The following is a 15,789-nucleotide window of genomic DNA, read 5'->3' on the forward strand; positions in this document are numbered from 1 at the left end:
TGTTGCAATAGAATAAACATTGCAATTCGGAAACTTGGGTTCCGAATGATGTGCATAAATGTGACAGTAACTGATTTCGGCTAGGGCAGCGTCACGTAGCTAGTTCAAGCCAACAACATGGCGCGTGTCCTTGTTATCCTTATGTGCCCTCAAAATGCCTTCAACACATCGGCGACTACATCAATGAAGCTTGTATCCAAATTAAGCTCAAGATTGCAATGAAAGGTTTCTAAGAGACTCTCTCTTTGGGTATTCCTCCTACAGCTTGGAGACCATCACCTGGATGTATTTTGCCTGTGTCCAGTCGTCAATCGCCTCCTTGCCCAAATCGCGACCAAATCCACTCTCTTTGAAACCACCAAATGATACATTTGCATTGACAGTTCCCCACATGTTAATGGTAACTTGTCCACTCTCAAGCTCCTCGCCTACGCGAATTGCCTTGTTGACGTCTTCGGTAAACACGGCCGAACTAAGTCCAAAAGAACTGTCGTTGGCTAGCCTGACGACTTCCTCTTCCGAGTTGAACTTGGCAATGCACGCAACAGGACCAAAGATCTCCTCCCGAATCACAATCGCTTGCGGGTCCACGTTCACAAATGCAGTGTTGGGTACAAAGTGGCCCTCAGAAGGCAGCTTGGAATCATCTCCACCGTGCAAGACTTGGACCTTCTCCTCTTGACCTTTCTTGATGTAATCCATAACTCGCTTCTTTTGTCCCCCATTGATGACTGGACCTTTTGTAGTCTCCGGCAACAACGGGTCACCAGCAATGGCATCCTTGCTTCGTTCTGAAAAGGCCTTGACAAACTTGTCGTAGATATCAGCTTGGACATAAATACGACTTCCTGCAGCACAGATCTGGCCGTTGTTAACGGTAATGCCGGCTGTTGTCCACTTCAAAGCATTCTCAAAGTCGGCGTCGTTAAATACAATGCTAGGGCCCTTGCCTCCGAGCTCCAGACTGATCTTCTTTAGATTTGTCTTGGCTGATGCAGCTAGAATCTGGCGGCCCACGCCAGGACTTCCTGTGAATGAGACCTTGCGAATGACTGGGTGTGCAGAGATGGCTGAACCGGCTACCGTTCCTAGGCCACAGAGTATGTTGACAACACCTGGGGGAAACCCGGCTTCGGCAATTAGCTCACCAAGCTTCTGGCCATATAGAGGTGCAGCCTCTGGTGTTTTGATGATAAGGACATTTCCTGTGGCCAGAGCGGCGGCAATCTTCCAAACAGTGATCATTCTATTCGATCATCAGTCAGTCTCAAAGAAATAAGGATCACACTCGCCGGATGAAGGGGAACTTACAGCGGTGCGTTCCAGGGGACGATGGCAGCACAGACGCCAATGGGGACTCGACGTGAGTATGAGATACCCTGGGGAATATGTAAAGAGTGGCCATCAATCTTATCAGCCCATCCAGCATAATAGCGAAGCGTCTCCACAGCTTGGGGAACGAACATCGCGCTAGAGTTTTGGTACAAGATACCAGCATCAACAGACTCAAGCGAGGCTAAAACCTCAATGTCTCTTTCGATGAGATCAGCCAAACGGTTCAGCAGATTCCTTCGAACCGAGGGTTGAGTTGACTTCCAGGCTCCTTTGAAAGCTTGTTCAGCGGCTGCAACAGCCTTGTCCACATCGGAAGCCTGAGCCGCTGAGACATGACCTAGAGTCTTCTGGTTGAAAGGATTTTCTATTTCCACAGTAATGTTGTCCTGTGCAGGGACGAATTCATTGTTGATAAAGAGTCCCGTTGGTACTAGCACGTGTTAGGCCAGACGACAGCCATTGATATGATTGAGGCTTACCACTTATCTGGCGTCCGTTAACACCAGTAATGGTAATTGTAGACATATTGATATCTATGCGCTTGGTTGATATGAATTAATAGGAGAAGTGAGGAGAATCGTTTGAGAACCTGCCACACAATTCGCAATTAGAAATGCGTATGTGCAGAGTGATACGTCTTGAGTAAAAAAATGGTAATCAAGTTCAAACAGATGGAATTGAAATACAACATTTGAGAAGGGTACCAAAAGATGTATATGTGATAAGGTAAGTTATTTCTCGGAAGCTCATTCCGAGGTTTCCGTCACCGTCCATCTCACCTGTAAGCCACATCGGACTCATCAAACACGCTACGCTACAATCAGCAACCCAAACGTTGCGGAATCGGTTGCTTTTTTTCCGACCTCAGTTCCGGGATCCTCTTGATTCGAAACCTGGGGTCTCTCAAATGATTGGTTGCGTCGATGTGATTGTCGTTTCGGACTCTCGGAACGAATCACATCTAGTCACTCGTTATCATACAAGAAGATACGGTAGAGCCAATAACTACATTTTGATGTTCCTCCCTGTATTAAATGGCGGATTGTTACTGGGGGACCCAGAGAGTTGTAGCATACGAAATCAGAAAGTGCTTGTAGTAAAGATTGATCTTATTTTTATGTCACATTCTACTCGTTGGCTAGCCGGGAGGGGGTGCCAACTAAGCAAGCTTAGTTGGCCACAAAAGTATGAGACAAGGCGAAAAGTGTGAGACATCCCGGAAGATGCCCACTTGGCGTGATTTGCACCAAAATACCATTTTTTTCAATCAAATGACACTCAAATCTTGTCAAAATAGGCTCAAACTGATGAAAAGGCGTAGTTTGAAGCTTCTATTGATTTATTGGCTATTTCAGAGTGGGAGAAATGACTGCGACGGCTCTGGTGATGCTCTGGCAAGGGAAACAGCTTCCCTGCCAAAATGTGCCGTATATCTGTTTTCTTAGCCAATAAGGCTATCTTCTTGTGCCGTTCTTATTCCCCTGATGATATCACGAAGTGACTCATGAAGCTGCGTGTGGTGTTGATAGGGACAAGGAGTTGAGGGAAGTGTAGGTAGTGATGACTCAGAGTCAGGTGCACAGGGCGGCGATGAGGGCATCTCGACTTCGCTGCCGCCGGCGACTTCAATTACAGGAAGAATCTCGTCTTCTTCATCCATTTCCTCGTGCTCGTGTGCTTGTGTGAGGTTGAAAGTGACCGTATCATCACTGTGAGGGAGGCCGGTGAGATCAACGGCGCTGAGGGGCTTCGCGGCATACTGTGCCTTGCGGATAGCTTCACGCACATCATCAGGGAGTTGTGTATCTATCATATAGCCGTCAGTCTCTTCTTTCAGTGCTTGAGTCATTTGTGAACGCTGTGTATCCATAGATAAATAGTCATATTGCTTCCCTGTGTGCTCCAACCACTGCTTGAACTGCAGCCTCTTTGGTATGCCGTTGACGATAACTTCTTTATTCTCTCGCCACTCATCCTTGAGGCGGTTCATCTCCTTGATGATGACAGATCGTGTGAATCGTATACCCTGCTTATGTTGCTTCTTCTTATCGTCGGCGATAGCCTCCTCTTGTTGATCTCGCAGATCTTGCAGCGATACTGTAGGAATAAGGTCAGAGACAGTCTTTGCGCGGCGGCCTCGCTTTCTCTCGTGATACCGCTTTTCGATGCGAGTTCTTCGATCATCCACGTACTTTTGATAACATCCTCAAGCACCACAGCTTCATGAACGATGTTGCGAATGTGCCGGAGCCCTGCGAGCGTAGGAGAACTGAGGATATCGTGATATCGCTCGCCGATGGTCTCGGCGGTGCTGGAAGCGGCGTGAAATCGCATATCTGAGGGAAGAAGTGAGAAATGAGCAGGCGTGAAGGTCTTCTTCTTCTTGAGCTGCTTCCTGAGAAGATATTCTATGGCAGGTCGGTCTGTGGGAGGGTAGATGCCCGTTTTTGGAAGCCCGAGATGATGTGAGCGGCAGTGAAGCCTTCATTAAAGATCTCCTGATTTTGGTGAGAAAAGGGGCCTTTTTCGGTGAAGGCTGATTAAGAAGGCACATACCTGAAAAGCTCCTGCAAAGGCACGCCGGCCAAAGGTAAGATTTCCCTTCCGCAACGCCTCACGAAGCTTCTTCTGATGCGCTTCCTTCAGAATTGAAATACGCCTACATCCATTGGCTGGAGTATATGCGTTGAATGAGGCGGAAGAAATGCTACGAGAATATTGAACTTTATCATATATTCTCGTAATTCGAATGAGCCGTGGCCTGTGAAGCCGTCGATAACGAGCAGCCGCCATACAGCCTCATCATCAGGCCTCGCCGCGGGAGGCATATCGTGAGTAACCAAGCGGTTATTTGTATCCTGAAGGTGCTCATTACACCCAAACCACTCTTCAAAAATCAAGCTGACGTTTCTGTACAGTAGCAGATTTCTCCCACGAGCATCGGTTGAAGTGCTTCGCCCACTCGAGCGTTATCGCCGCACTTGAGAATGCCGAGTCTGACTGAGCGAAGCGCATATCAGGATCGCCTTCAATGAACGCCCACTCAAGCGTTGGCAACGACTTGAAGATCAGCCAGGGGGGCGTTGTTGCGCCGGCTGCGTTGCCTGAGCCGATGACTGTGCAAGTCTCGCGATCTTGCGGAGAAAATACCTCTGTTGCTGACTTCTTCTTGGTGCGTACAACGAGGCATTCCATCTTATCTCGTAGCATTCCGACTCTAACTCCTGCTTCATCTGCATTCCAGGTCTCTGATGCACCGATATTGTACTTCGTCATCACATCGCTGAGGCGTTGGAACCACTCCTTCGTATCATCAACGCCGCCTTCCTCATATTCGGCACGCGAAGCTTCTCTCGACTTCAATATCGATTTCGCAAGCTCAGGATGATCATCGCGGAAGCGAGAGTACCACATCTTGCTCACAGGTCTCGCATCAGGATCACGGCGGCGCCGCAGAGTAAGTGCTGCATCTTCTATTTCCCACTTGGAGGCAGGCAGGCCTGACTTTTCCATCCAGATGATATAACACACGATAGCTTCTTCTTCCTCATCCGTGAGTTGCCGCGGGCGCCCCATCTTAGGATCGACAACATCCTCATAATCTACGGTATTCGCAGCCTCAAGTCTCTTGACGATGCGGCCGATAGATGCACGAGCAGAGCCGGCATATCGAGCTTCAGCAGCACGAAGAGTCAGTGGCTTCTTTCGGCGGCCGGCAGCATCACGATTGAGACCGCGGCGAAGTCGCTGGCGTGAAAGAACAACGGCCTGAGCAGCTCTCAGATTTGATTGTGAGGGCATAATTTTGATGGACGTGATATATGACTTTTTTACTGATTGATGTCCTAGAAATCATTGGTTTTGGCGGGCAAAAGTCATGATTTTGCGACAGCAGCCTGTGCGGGGTTGTCTCACACTTTTCGCCTTGTCTCATACTTTTGTGGCCAACTAAGCTTGCTTAGTTGGCACCCCCTCCCGGCTAGCCAACGAGTAGAAATTAATCTATATATTATAATTATATTATTTAAGAAGGCTATATAGCTTAAAAATTTCCCTTTTTTTAAGTAAATACTTTAAGCTATCCTTAATAGAGTTTCTCTTAATTAAATAAATCTGGCTTTAACCCTTTTAAGGTTCCTTTTAATTAAATAGACTGCTAACCGGCTTATATAGGATAGCTTCAGTTTAACAGAGATAGATACATTCATAATAAGTAGATAGCTTATATAAATAAAAGGAATGGCAAGAGGGCAACTAAAATAAACACAGAGCCATTCCCGTCATAACAAAAGGCAAAAAAATGCAAAATATACAACAGCGGGGATTCGCTGGTCATCACCGACCTAACTACTAATCCGCCGGTTAGTGGCTTGACTATGGGAGAGCGGACGGGATCCCATATTTTCCACTACCTTTGGTCATATGTAGTAGACACTCATGGAACATTGGTATATAAAGGCTCAACGTTTTATATTCCTTGGCATGGAAAGTTGCACTATAACGCCTCTATCTCGTCTAATCCAAACACCAAGCTATTACTTGCAATAAATGGTACATTATGAACCTTCAAGGCCGCAAAGGTCCTAATCATTAATTACCTGTTCTTAAAGACAATCGACGTCAGGAATCCATTTCCAATTGATTGTCACGGCCGATTGAAAATTGCGCGTACTCGTTGCAGATTGTCGAGGTCTATTGAAGCCACCATAATGATTAGCTACGCACATACAATTCACCGTAGAGAATGTTATTCTAAGGGTAAATATTGGTCTTAGGTGATTCCTATAGCAACTAGGATGCATAAGAAACAATAACATTGATGGCCATTTTTGCTTCTACAACCAATGGTAAAACATCATCTATTATTTACTCACTTACCCGATAGCTTGTTTTAGAGGTAGTTAGTGTGAAGCTTGATCTTGACGCAGTGGAGACATGCTATCTACGGGACGGCCCGCACCTCTTTCAACTGTCTTTGACAAGGTGAAGGAACATGAGTTTTTTTCTCCCTTTCACTGGAAACCAATTCCGAAATCCTCCATCGCCCAAGTATCCATTTCAATCAAGTTCTATACACGCGTATATATCATACATCAAATTTCCTTCAGGAACTTTACCCCCGTCGTGATGGTACCCAAGGAAGTATAAACATATTTAGGATTCCGACGATGCAACCTGGTCCTTTGTCTCTTCGCCTTTCGACTTCTTTGTCAAATCAGACCTAGGTACTGTGCTTTCTGGCTCTTCGTCATCCAAACCTCGCTTGCCCAGGGTTGAAGGTGGAGGCTGATCTGGTCGAGGCTTCTATAGTCAGTACGTTTGCAAAGTTGCGTTATAAACAAGAACAACTTACTCTTTCGCAGTCTAGGCAGAACTGACTTTTGAAGTTATACGGTGGCATAGTCAGGAAGCTGTGCTCTGCCTTGGATACCCGGCAGAAGGCGCAGATGATTTTACCGGTTGCTGGATCATCCATCAAGACTGGACCTGTTACTAGGACCCCATCAGGGCCAAAGGCGTATTGCACACTGCCGGCAACTTGTTGTTCTTCCATTGTCAAAGGTGTTGTGAGAGGTAGAAGTTTCGATAATCAAGAACAAGATGATGTCTGACGTGATGACGTGTTCGTTGCCTGTGTCCACTTGCATATTGGTGAGGGGTTGTTAAGACATGGCGTTTCGAGGTCGCTGTGTAAGCACCTGAATCTATGCGGGTTATTCTCGCAGTTTATGAACCGACAAATGAAATCATTACAGAGTCAGTCACAATGAAATGCACTTCCGAATCGACATGGATGGGTCATGCAATGTTCTATTGGTAAATACGTACATGAACGATCGGCTACAAAATGAGAATACTTAGACACAGACAAGGTAGTTTGTCGGATCGATCATTAGTGACGAGCTCAGGTGCATGAATGATGACAGGAAAGCCTTGGGTGCCAACTCTCAGTATGTGACATTCTGAAAGAAGAAATATGTTTTAATACAAACAAAAGTCAGGTTATATTGTTACTGGCTCGTGTGGCGTTGGCTGATCCTGCTCTGGCAGCAGCCATCTGTTGTGACAAATCCTCTTCGATTGACCTTATACTTAGTAGGTCAGTTAACCAACCACGAGGTCACTGATCATAAATGAACGTATGCAGAGCCTGGCAGATAGCAATAAGCAGAACACACAATGAGGCTGCCTATGTCATCTTCAGTATTGGATGGGCCATATACGTAAATATGTGGGATGCGATTTTGAGAAACATTAAATAAAGTATATAATGGAAACCAGGAGTCCAACCAGCTCGACTTGTGCCCCATACAGTTCTTGATAAGTGGACTGTACTCCAAGCTACCAGAATCCTATGCATGTAATGCCTCTTCACTGCTTACCTAGTCCCACCAGTTACCCTCTTCGTCCTGGCAGATACACCAGCCTTGGTCGTCACATTTATCCCAACACTTCAAAGTGGGTTCCTTTACCTGATTGTCCCGGCGTACAAGAAGTTTGACCCTGTATTTTAACTCGAACTCGTATGCTTCTTCGTTCGATTCATAACCACAGTGAATGAATTCAGGGCCAAAACCGGAATATATCCCACACAAGTCAAACCAATTAGCGCCCCAAAACTTGTCAAAAAATGCAGATGCACTAAGAGATGCTCCATCCCCCGTTGATTCAGGTACATCGTCCCAGTCCACTTCGACATAGTCCCCATCATAGTCCCGGTATATAATTTTGTCACGTTCTGGAGAACGTTCGAACCACTTGGCGTTTTTGTCGATGATCCAAAGAGCCCTGCGTGGCTCATACACCAGTTGACCATCAACGAGCAATGCCCAGTATCCGCGGACTGAATGCTCTCTTGTCATGTCGCGATACCGCATCTCAGAGTCTACCATCCAGCTCTGGTCGAATTCAAATGCAATATTGTCCGGTCGACACGAATACCCGTCAGAATTGCGACTGAAGAACGTATATAGCCACGAGTCTTCAATCTCCTCAGGTATAGGCATAGTAGCATCTAGTTTAATGCAGAAGATGTCCTGACTAGGATACGCAAGCATATGCCACTCCTCGGTGTCGTCCTCAATTTCAATAGTTGCGGGGTGGATGGCTGATGTGCCACTATCCCAACCGGGCTTGTAACTGTTGAATGATTCGTCTTCATCAATGGCTTCATTTCGTAAATGGACCCATGCTTCAGAGTGTGTATGCTTCTCGATAACCTGTCTTGACTCTTTGCAGGCATTCCACAGGCCTCCGTCTATCAGATAGGCGGATTTGTTCTTTAAGTCACTCGGATCCTGTTTCGAGGTCTGAGCCCAATTGCGAGGTGATGGCACTAAGCCGTCTGCTGTTAAAACAAGGTATTGAATGCCTCGTTCGAGCGGGCCTGATGGGAGACAGGCTTCTTCCCAGATTTGCTGTCGCAGTTCGAAAGGTAGTCGTGAGAAGTGATGGAAAGTAGAGAAAGGCATGATGTTGGATGTCCTGTGCTGGTTATGGCAATAATCAAAGACAAGATGGTAGCAGAGAAGTAAGATGTCGATTTTCAATCTTCACATTTTGTGGAAGTTGAAGAAAGAACGTCAAATGACGGGGGGTTCCTGTATCTTTTATGTTGTCTATTTGGGTTACTTCTGAAAAAAGGTTAATGTTGAACCTTTCCACAAAACCTTATCCCCTTGAGTCATCGCCGACAGAAAACTTTAGGTGTCATTTGTCAAGGCTCCTTGCCGGTAGTCGAGTCTAAATCTTGTCCTGCTTCCCTTACTTTGTTCCTTTGACAGGCAACACCTTTCCCTACACTCTATCCACTCTTATAGGATACAATTTACTATCCTCAGATCTCTGCACCACGCCCCCAAACAAGGCAATCCATCACCTTTAACTTAACAGTAAACTTTGGTTACAGGAAAACACTATATTCGCAACCGGAACATATAGACTAATTAACTGATTTAAATCACTGAGACACAGATGACCGTTGCGCAATCGTTTTGTAGACTGACAGGCCTCGCTGATGCATCATCCTAGTTTTGTCTCACTAGAGTACCCTCAAGTTATTCCAACTAAATTTGACATCTTGGTAGATTTTTTAATTTTGAATTGGTGCATGAAGGGGATTTCTTTCACGATGGTACATTCAGCCACAGTTGCAATAAGCCAATTGTTATCAAGCTATCAACAAATAATTGCGTTTTAAAGTTTTCAAATAAAAGTAATTAATTAGTAAAAGGTAAAAGTGCTCAACACGAGCTCTGAATCAGTCGTATTCAATTATAATAGAAGGAAGGATCCATTCAGTCAGTCAGTATACAGCTATTTTTCTAGGTCGAGGGACTGAAATGTATAAAAAGAAACTAAAAGTAGATAGGTTGTATGCATATAATAAGGTTATTATATTAGCTAAGTTATTATAGTATATTATAGTGCAGAAGGCATTATAGTAAAGGCTATTAATATAATAACTAAGGTAAATAAGATTAATCTTTATAATATATTACCTTAATCTCTTAATAATATTACTTATAATATAAATTAAATTATATTAATTCTTTATATAGTAATTAGACTTTATTCTTTTTTATAATTATAATAATATAATTCTTAAATAATTATTTTATAATAATATATTCTTATATTTTAAAGGCTATTTAGCTTAATAATCTCTTTTTTTTATTATTTTTTTATAAAGTTTTTATTTTTAAGTATTTAATTATATAATTTTATTCTTATTATAATAAATATATTTTTCTATTTTTTAAAAGATTATAAAGGCTTTATTTTTATTTATATAATTATTATAAGTTTAAATAAATTAACTCTATTTATATATTTATTTTTAATTATTTAATTTTTTTAAAATAGTTTTATAATAAATCTTTTAATATTTATTTATTATTAATATCTTTTTATATTATATTAAATATTTAAATAAAAGTAAATATAATTTATTTAAATATAAAATATAAGGTTTAAGATTATTAATATAAATCTTATATATTTTAAGTAAATTAATTAAATTCTTTATTATATAGGTAATATTTAAGCTTTATTAAATAATTATAAAAAGATTTCTTTATATTTTATAAAACTTAATATATAATTTTCTTAGTTTATTAAAATATTCTTATATTATTATATTTATTCTTAATTATTATAATAATAATAATAATTTAATATCTATTTATAAACTTTATTAATTTTAAATTTCTATTTTTAGCTTTTTTTTTATATTAATAAAAATTAAATTAAATTCTCTTAAGGTTAAGTTTATATTCTTTAGGCAGTTATTATTTAATAAAGTATTTAAAATACCTAGATATTATAAAAAGGGTTTAAAATTAAATATTATTATTACTAGTAAAGTTCCTAGGTTTTTAATATATTAATAATTAAGGTTTATTAAGATAAGTATTAATACTTAGTACTATTAATTTAATAAAAGGCCTTTTTATTCTATTGCCTATTTTTATAATTAGTTTTTTATTAAGTATATATTTTATTTTAATAAACCTATACTCTAAGAGTATAATATTAAATTAAACTTAAATTATATTTTATACTTTATTATAATAGCTTAAAATACTATATTAAAGAAGTAATTACTATTATTATAGTAAATTACTTAAGGCTACTTAAATATTATACTTTAATTTAATTCTTAAGTATTTAAAATTTCTATTTTATCTATAGAATAGTAATCCTAGTTAATAAACTAGTTAATAATATATTAATAGAATCTTATAAAGTAGAATTAAAAGGTTATATAGCTAGATAATTTATATTAAGCCTTTAGCTTTAGGCTTTATTAATATTGACTTTAACTTTATAAACTTAACTTTTTTATTACCTATTTAATTACTATTAACCTTGCCTACTGCCTATTATTGCCCTTTATAGTTATATACTTATAATCTTAAGCTATAACTAGTATAGTCTTTAGCTATAACTTAAAGGCCTTAATTATAACTATTACTTACCTTTTTAATTATTTAAATTAATTAATATATAAATACTTACTATTATATATATTAATTTTATCTAGGAATTCTTCTTATATATATAATAAACTTATAACTAGCCTTTTAATAAGCTTCTTCTTAAGCCTATATAGCCTCTTTAATATTATTTTTACTTTTTTACTTTTTATATATAAAAAGTAAAACTTATAATTAAAGGCTATTAATTTAACCTTAATAAGACTATTTATCTTTTTAATTATATAAAGATTAATAGCCTCTATATATAACTCTTTTAGTTTTATTATATTTTTATATAATTTAATAAATTTCTTAATAGTCTTAGTATTAAAATTAAAAAAGTAACTATTATTAATAAGTCTTAGTTTAAGGATAGCCAGTATTATATTATATAAGACCTATAAAAATAATTAGTAAGATACTATAAGGGATTAAGATTAATTAACTATAAGTACCTTTACTTATTTTCTTTTACTTATATTAACTCTTTTCTAGAGTAGTTTATTTTACTATAGATATCTTAGATAAGTAGTATTATAGACTTGCTAATTAATTAAGGTTAAAAGAGGAAGAAGTTACTACTATTTATATAGTTTAATAGAAGCTTCTTTTATTAATTATTAATATTATAAAGTTTAAGTAATTACTTTATTAATTATATTTATATTAAAAACCTTATCTTAAGAGAAACTATATATAATTCTTTAATCTATATAGATAAATAAAGTATTATAAATAATCTTTAATAAAACTAAAAAGGGTAAAAATAATCTTATAATTATATATTAAAAAAATAAAAAAATAAATAGAATAGTAATATATTTTACTAATAAATTTTATTATATAATTTATAATTAGTAAGATATATTTATATCTATTTATTAAAGGTAAATTAATAGGCCTAAGGTAATTTATTTTAATAAGCTCTTATAGTATAAAGTATAAAATATTCCTAGGTTATATTTAAAGGATCTAGAGTATTATTTATTAATATACTATATAGGAATAATAATAATTCTTAGTATTATTTAATTTTAAAGGCTATTAATATCTTTTTCTTAGCTTTTTAATTATTATATTTACTATAAAATATCTATATATATTATATATTTACTATAAGATAAGTAATATTTTACTTTCTATTATATATATTACTAGTAATTTATTACTTTCTATATAGTATAAAATCTAATTAATAATTCTATATTATAAAATATATTACTTTATTAGCCTTTATTAACTTTTCTTTATTATACTTATATTATTAAATAGTATAAAAATAATCTCTATATATTAAGACTTATTTTTTTAATAGCTTATAAATAGATAAAATAAAATAAATAATAATTTTCTTAGTAATTTCCTTTTTAATAAAATTATATTTATAGTAAATTCTATAGTATATATTAAAATCTTTATAGGTAATATTTTACTAAAGACTTTTTTAATACCTAGCTTTAATTTTACTAATTTAGTATTATCTTATAATTCTTCTAGTAAGTATAATATCTTATTTATTAAGTATAGTAATTTATTTTTATAAGAGTAATAAATAAACTTAATATTAAATTTTCCTAGGATTTTAATTTATTAGCTAACTTTATTATATAAGTAACCTAGATTTACTATAAAGTTTATAATTCCTTTATAATTAATATAAACCTTTATAAGGTATATTAAATATAAGATTATTTATTTAATTTCCTTTAGTATTTTAATTACTATAAGTATTTCTTTTTTAAGTATTATATATTTTTACTTAGTATTATTTAACTTATTACTTATTTATATAATAACCTTTATATATTTATAGTTTATAAAAATAATCTTTTTACTTAATAATATCTTATTAAGTTAAGAAAGTATAGCTTTTATACTTATTTTAAAGGTATTAATAGCTAAATAAAATTATTTTAATAAATTAGCTCTTAAAGTAATATTTTTTTAAATACTATTATAAATCTTCTTAAGTACTATTTATACTTTAAGGGTCTATATTAATATATCTTATAAAATATCTATTATTAAAATTAATATTTTACTTATTTTAGTTTTTTTAATAATCTATTTAAAGAATATTACCTTAATAATATAAATAAGATTAGCTTTCCTAAGGATAAATTTTTATATAAATAGTATAAAGTATAAAAGTTATTATATATTATTTTAAGTATAAAGTAGGTTCTTCTTAAAATATTTTTATAATTACTTAAACTTTTTCTAGTATTTTAATAAAAAGTAAATTCTATTTATATTAATTAAGAATCTAAGAGTTTTAACTTATAATTTAAATAATACTATTTTTTTCCTAATTAAGCTAATTAATATTTATATAATTCTTAAAAAGTAGAATTTCTATAGGAATTTAAAGTATTAATTAAATATTTTTAATACTATATTATAATTATTAATATAAATAAAAAATATAATTATAAGTTCTTTAAAGTATTTTAATATAGATTAAAGTTTAATACTATCTTTAAAGTTAAGATAGCTAAATATAAAGTCTTTAAAGTATATATAAGTATTAAGTAAACTAGTAAGCCTTATTAATATATTATTATAATAGTAAAGACTATTTAAAGTTTTAAATCTTATTTTAATTTTATTTAATTTAATAATAAGAATTCTTTAAAATCCTTATAATATATCTATTTAAGAGAAAACTTTTAATCTTCTATAATAAATAGAATCTAGGTTAATTTCTATATTATAATATAAGTATACTAATTTAACTATATCTTTATTAATTATCTTATAGTTATATATTATATATAGTTATATTAATTATCTTAGTTTTAATTCCTTAGGCTTAAGAATCTAAATTATAAGTATTACTTAAAGTCTATTACTATATATAATTAAATTATATTTTTTCTATAAAGAGTAAGAATTCTTATATAACTTTAATATTATATTAGTTATATTTTCTATTTAGAATTAATTATAATATTATATTACTTTTAAGTAGAATATAATACTTTATAAGATTAATTTATTTAAATTCCTTAATGCCTAAGATAAAATAATCTTTATATATATAGTATAGTTATATAACCTTAAACGTTTAAGCTAGTATTTTAGCTATATTTCTTAATTTAATCTTATTAATAGTAAATTAAGAAACTATAGTTTTATAAAATAAATTAAAAAGCTAATAAAATTACTTTAAATTTTATAAAAATAAAGAGTTAGCCTTAATTTTTAAATTCTTTATATAAAATAAAGATAAGGTTATTTCTTATATATTTTAATATTAAAGTTATACTGCCTTATTTAACCCTAAGGATCTTAAGATTAAAATTTTTAAAATTTTAAAGTCTTATTTATTAATATCTTATTCTATTTATAGAATATCTATATCTTATTATATTAAATACTTAAGTTTAGCTTATTTAGAGTTAAATATATATATTATTAATATATTCTATATTATAGGTTTTTAATAATTTCTATAATTTATTATATTAAAGTTTAAATTACTATATAGTAATTTAAGTTTTAATTTTTTAATTTTTTTTACTTATTTAGCTATATTAGTATTATAAGTATTAAGGTAATTTAAAGAATTAACCTTAAGTTTAATATTAACTATTTAAGTCTATTTAGCTATTATTAAGATTATTATTAAGCTATTAGTCTATTATATTTATAAATATATTAGATTTTCTATATTAATAAACTTAATTTTTAAATTTAATATTTAGCTTATTTTTTTAATAGTTTAAATTTCTATAGTATTTAAATTATTCTTAATTATAAGTATTTAATATTTATTTCTTATTTTTATAGTCTTTAATATAAAAGTAAAATTCTATATCTCTTATTTAATTATTTATACTAATAATAACATTCTTTATTTTAATTTAATATTTAATATTTTAATTTACTTTAAGGTTTTTAAATTTACTAATATTTAACTAGCTATTTTAGTATTTAATATTATAAGTTATTTAGATTATATTGCTATAATCTTAGAATAGCTTATTTAATAGTATTTTATTTTATATTATTATTTTATTATCTTTTACTATAGTATCTAGGTTTAAAGTAAAAAAGTTATATTCTATTTATATTAAAGAGGTAAAGATTTTAATTTTAGTATTAAAATTTTAATTTTTAATACCCTAGGTTCTTATACTATTTATTATATAAATATAAAATTTAGATTTTTAATTTCTTTTTATAAGGATTTTTAGTTTATTATAAGAATAAGTTCTTTATTTATAAATCTTATATATTATATTTAATAGTATATATAATAAGTTTTAAATTCTAATTATTAAGGTAAAGAAAATAAGTTTATATTATATATAGAAAGTAAAATCTTAATTACTTTCTCTTTAATTAATATAAAGGCTTTTATATATTAAGAAGATAACTATAAAGAAAAGAATAATATTAAGTAATAATTAAAAGGAGAATAAATAAGAATAATAAGTATAATATTTTTATACTATATATACTTATTAAT

General features: G+C 33.2%; 6 protein-coding genes across 6 annotated transcripts; all 6 read right to left on the minus strand.

Annotated features, from left to right (window-relative positions):
* Positions 1 to 258: 258 nt before the first annotated feature.
* Positions 259 to 1,860, minus strand: FPOAC1_002429 (uncharacterized protein; the record flags this gene model as incomplete). The annotated part of the gene is made up of 3 exons (XM_044847009.1): positions 259 to 1,246; positions 1,312 to 1,765; positions 1,815 to 1,860. The coding sequence occupies 3 exons, from the start codon at positions 1,858 to 1,860 to the stop codon at positions 259 to 261; spliced, it is 1,488 nt and encodes a 495-aa protein (XP_044712925.1).
* A 916-nt stretch (positions 1,861 to 2,776) lies between these two features.
* Positions 2,777 to 3,669, minus strand: FPOAC1_002430 (uncharacterized protein; the record flags this gene model as incomplete). The annotated part of the gene is made up of 2 exons (XM_044847010.1): positions 2,777 to 3,432; positions 3,492 to 3,669. The coding sequence occupies 2 exons, from the start codon at positions 3,667 to 3,669 to the stop codon at positions 2,777 to 2,779; spliced, it is 834 nt and encodes a 277-aa protein (XP_044712926.1).
* A 74-nt stretch (positions 3,670 to 3,743) lies between these two features.
* Positions 3,744 to 4,163, minus strand: FPOAC1_002431 (uncharacterized protein; the record flags this gene model as incomplete). Its single annotated transcript, XM_044847011.1, has 3 exons — positions 3,744 to 3,833; positions 3,892 to 3,963; positions 3,999 to 4,163. The coding sequence occupies 3 exons, from the start codon at positions 4,161 to 4,163 to the stop codon at positions 3,744 to 3,746; spliced, it is 327 nt and encodes a 108-aa protein (XP_044712927.1).
* A 61-nt stretch (positions 4,164 to 4,224) lies between these two features.
* FPOAC1_002432 (uncharacterized protein) lies at positions 4,225 to 5,136 on the minus strand (the record flags this gene model as incomplete). Its single annotated transcript, XM_044847012.1, has 1 exon — positions 4,225 to 5,136. One exon carries the CDS (start codon positions 5,134 to 5,136, stop codon positions 4,225 to 4,227), a length of 912 nt encoding a protein of 303 aa, XP_044712928.1.
* Positions 5,137 to 6,489: 1,353 nt separating this feature from the next.
* On the minus strand, positions 6,490 to 6,889 carry FPOAC1_002433 (uncharacterized protein; the record flags this gene model as incomplete). Its single annotated transcript, XM_044847013.1, has 2 exons — positions 6,490 to 6,636; positions 6,689 to 6,889. 2 exons carry the CDS (start codon positions 6,887 to 6,889, stop codon positions 6,490 to 6,492), a joined length of 348 nt encoding a protein of 115 aa, XP_044712929.1.
* Positions 6,890 to 7,718: 829 nt separating this feature from the next.
* FPOAC1_002434 (uncharacterized protein) lies at positions 7,719 to 8,807 on the minus strand (the record flags this gene model as incomplete). The annotated part of the gene is made up of 1 exon (XM_044847014.1): positions 7,719 to 8,807. One exon carries the CDS (start codon positions 8,805 to 8,807, stop codon positions 7,719 to 7,721), a length of 1,089 nt encoding a protein of 362 aa, XP_044712930.1.
* Positions 8,808 to 15,789: the final 6,982 nt, after the last annotated feature.

The sequence above is a fragment of the Fusarium poae genome, chromosome 1, assembly GCF_019609905.1.
Source record: "Fusarium poae strain DAOMC 252244 chromosome 1, whole genome shotgun sequence".
NCBI classification, from domain to species: Eukaryota; Fungi; Ascomycota; class Sordariomycetes; order Hypocreales; family Nectriaceae; genus Fusarium; species Fusarium poae.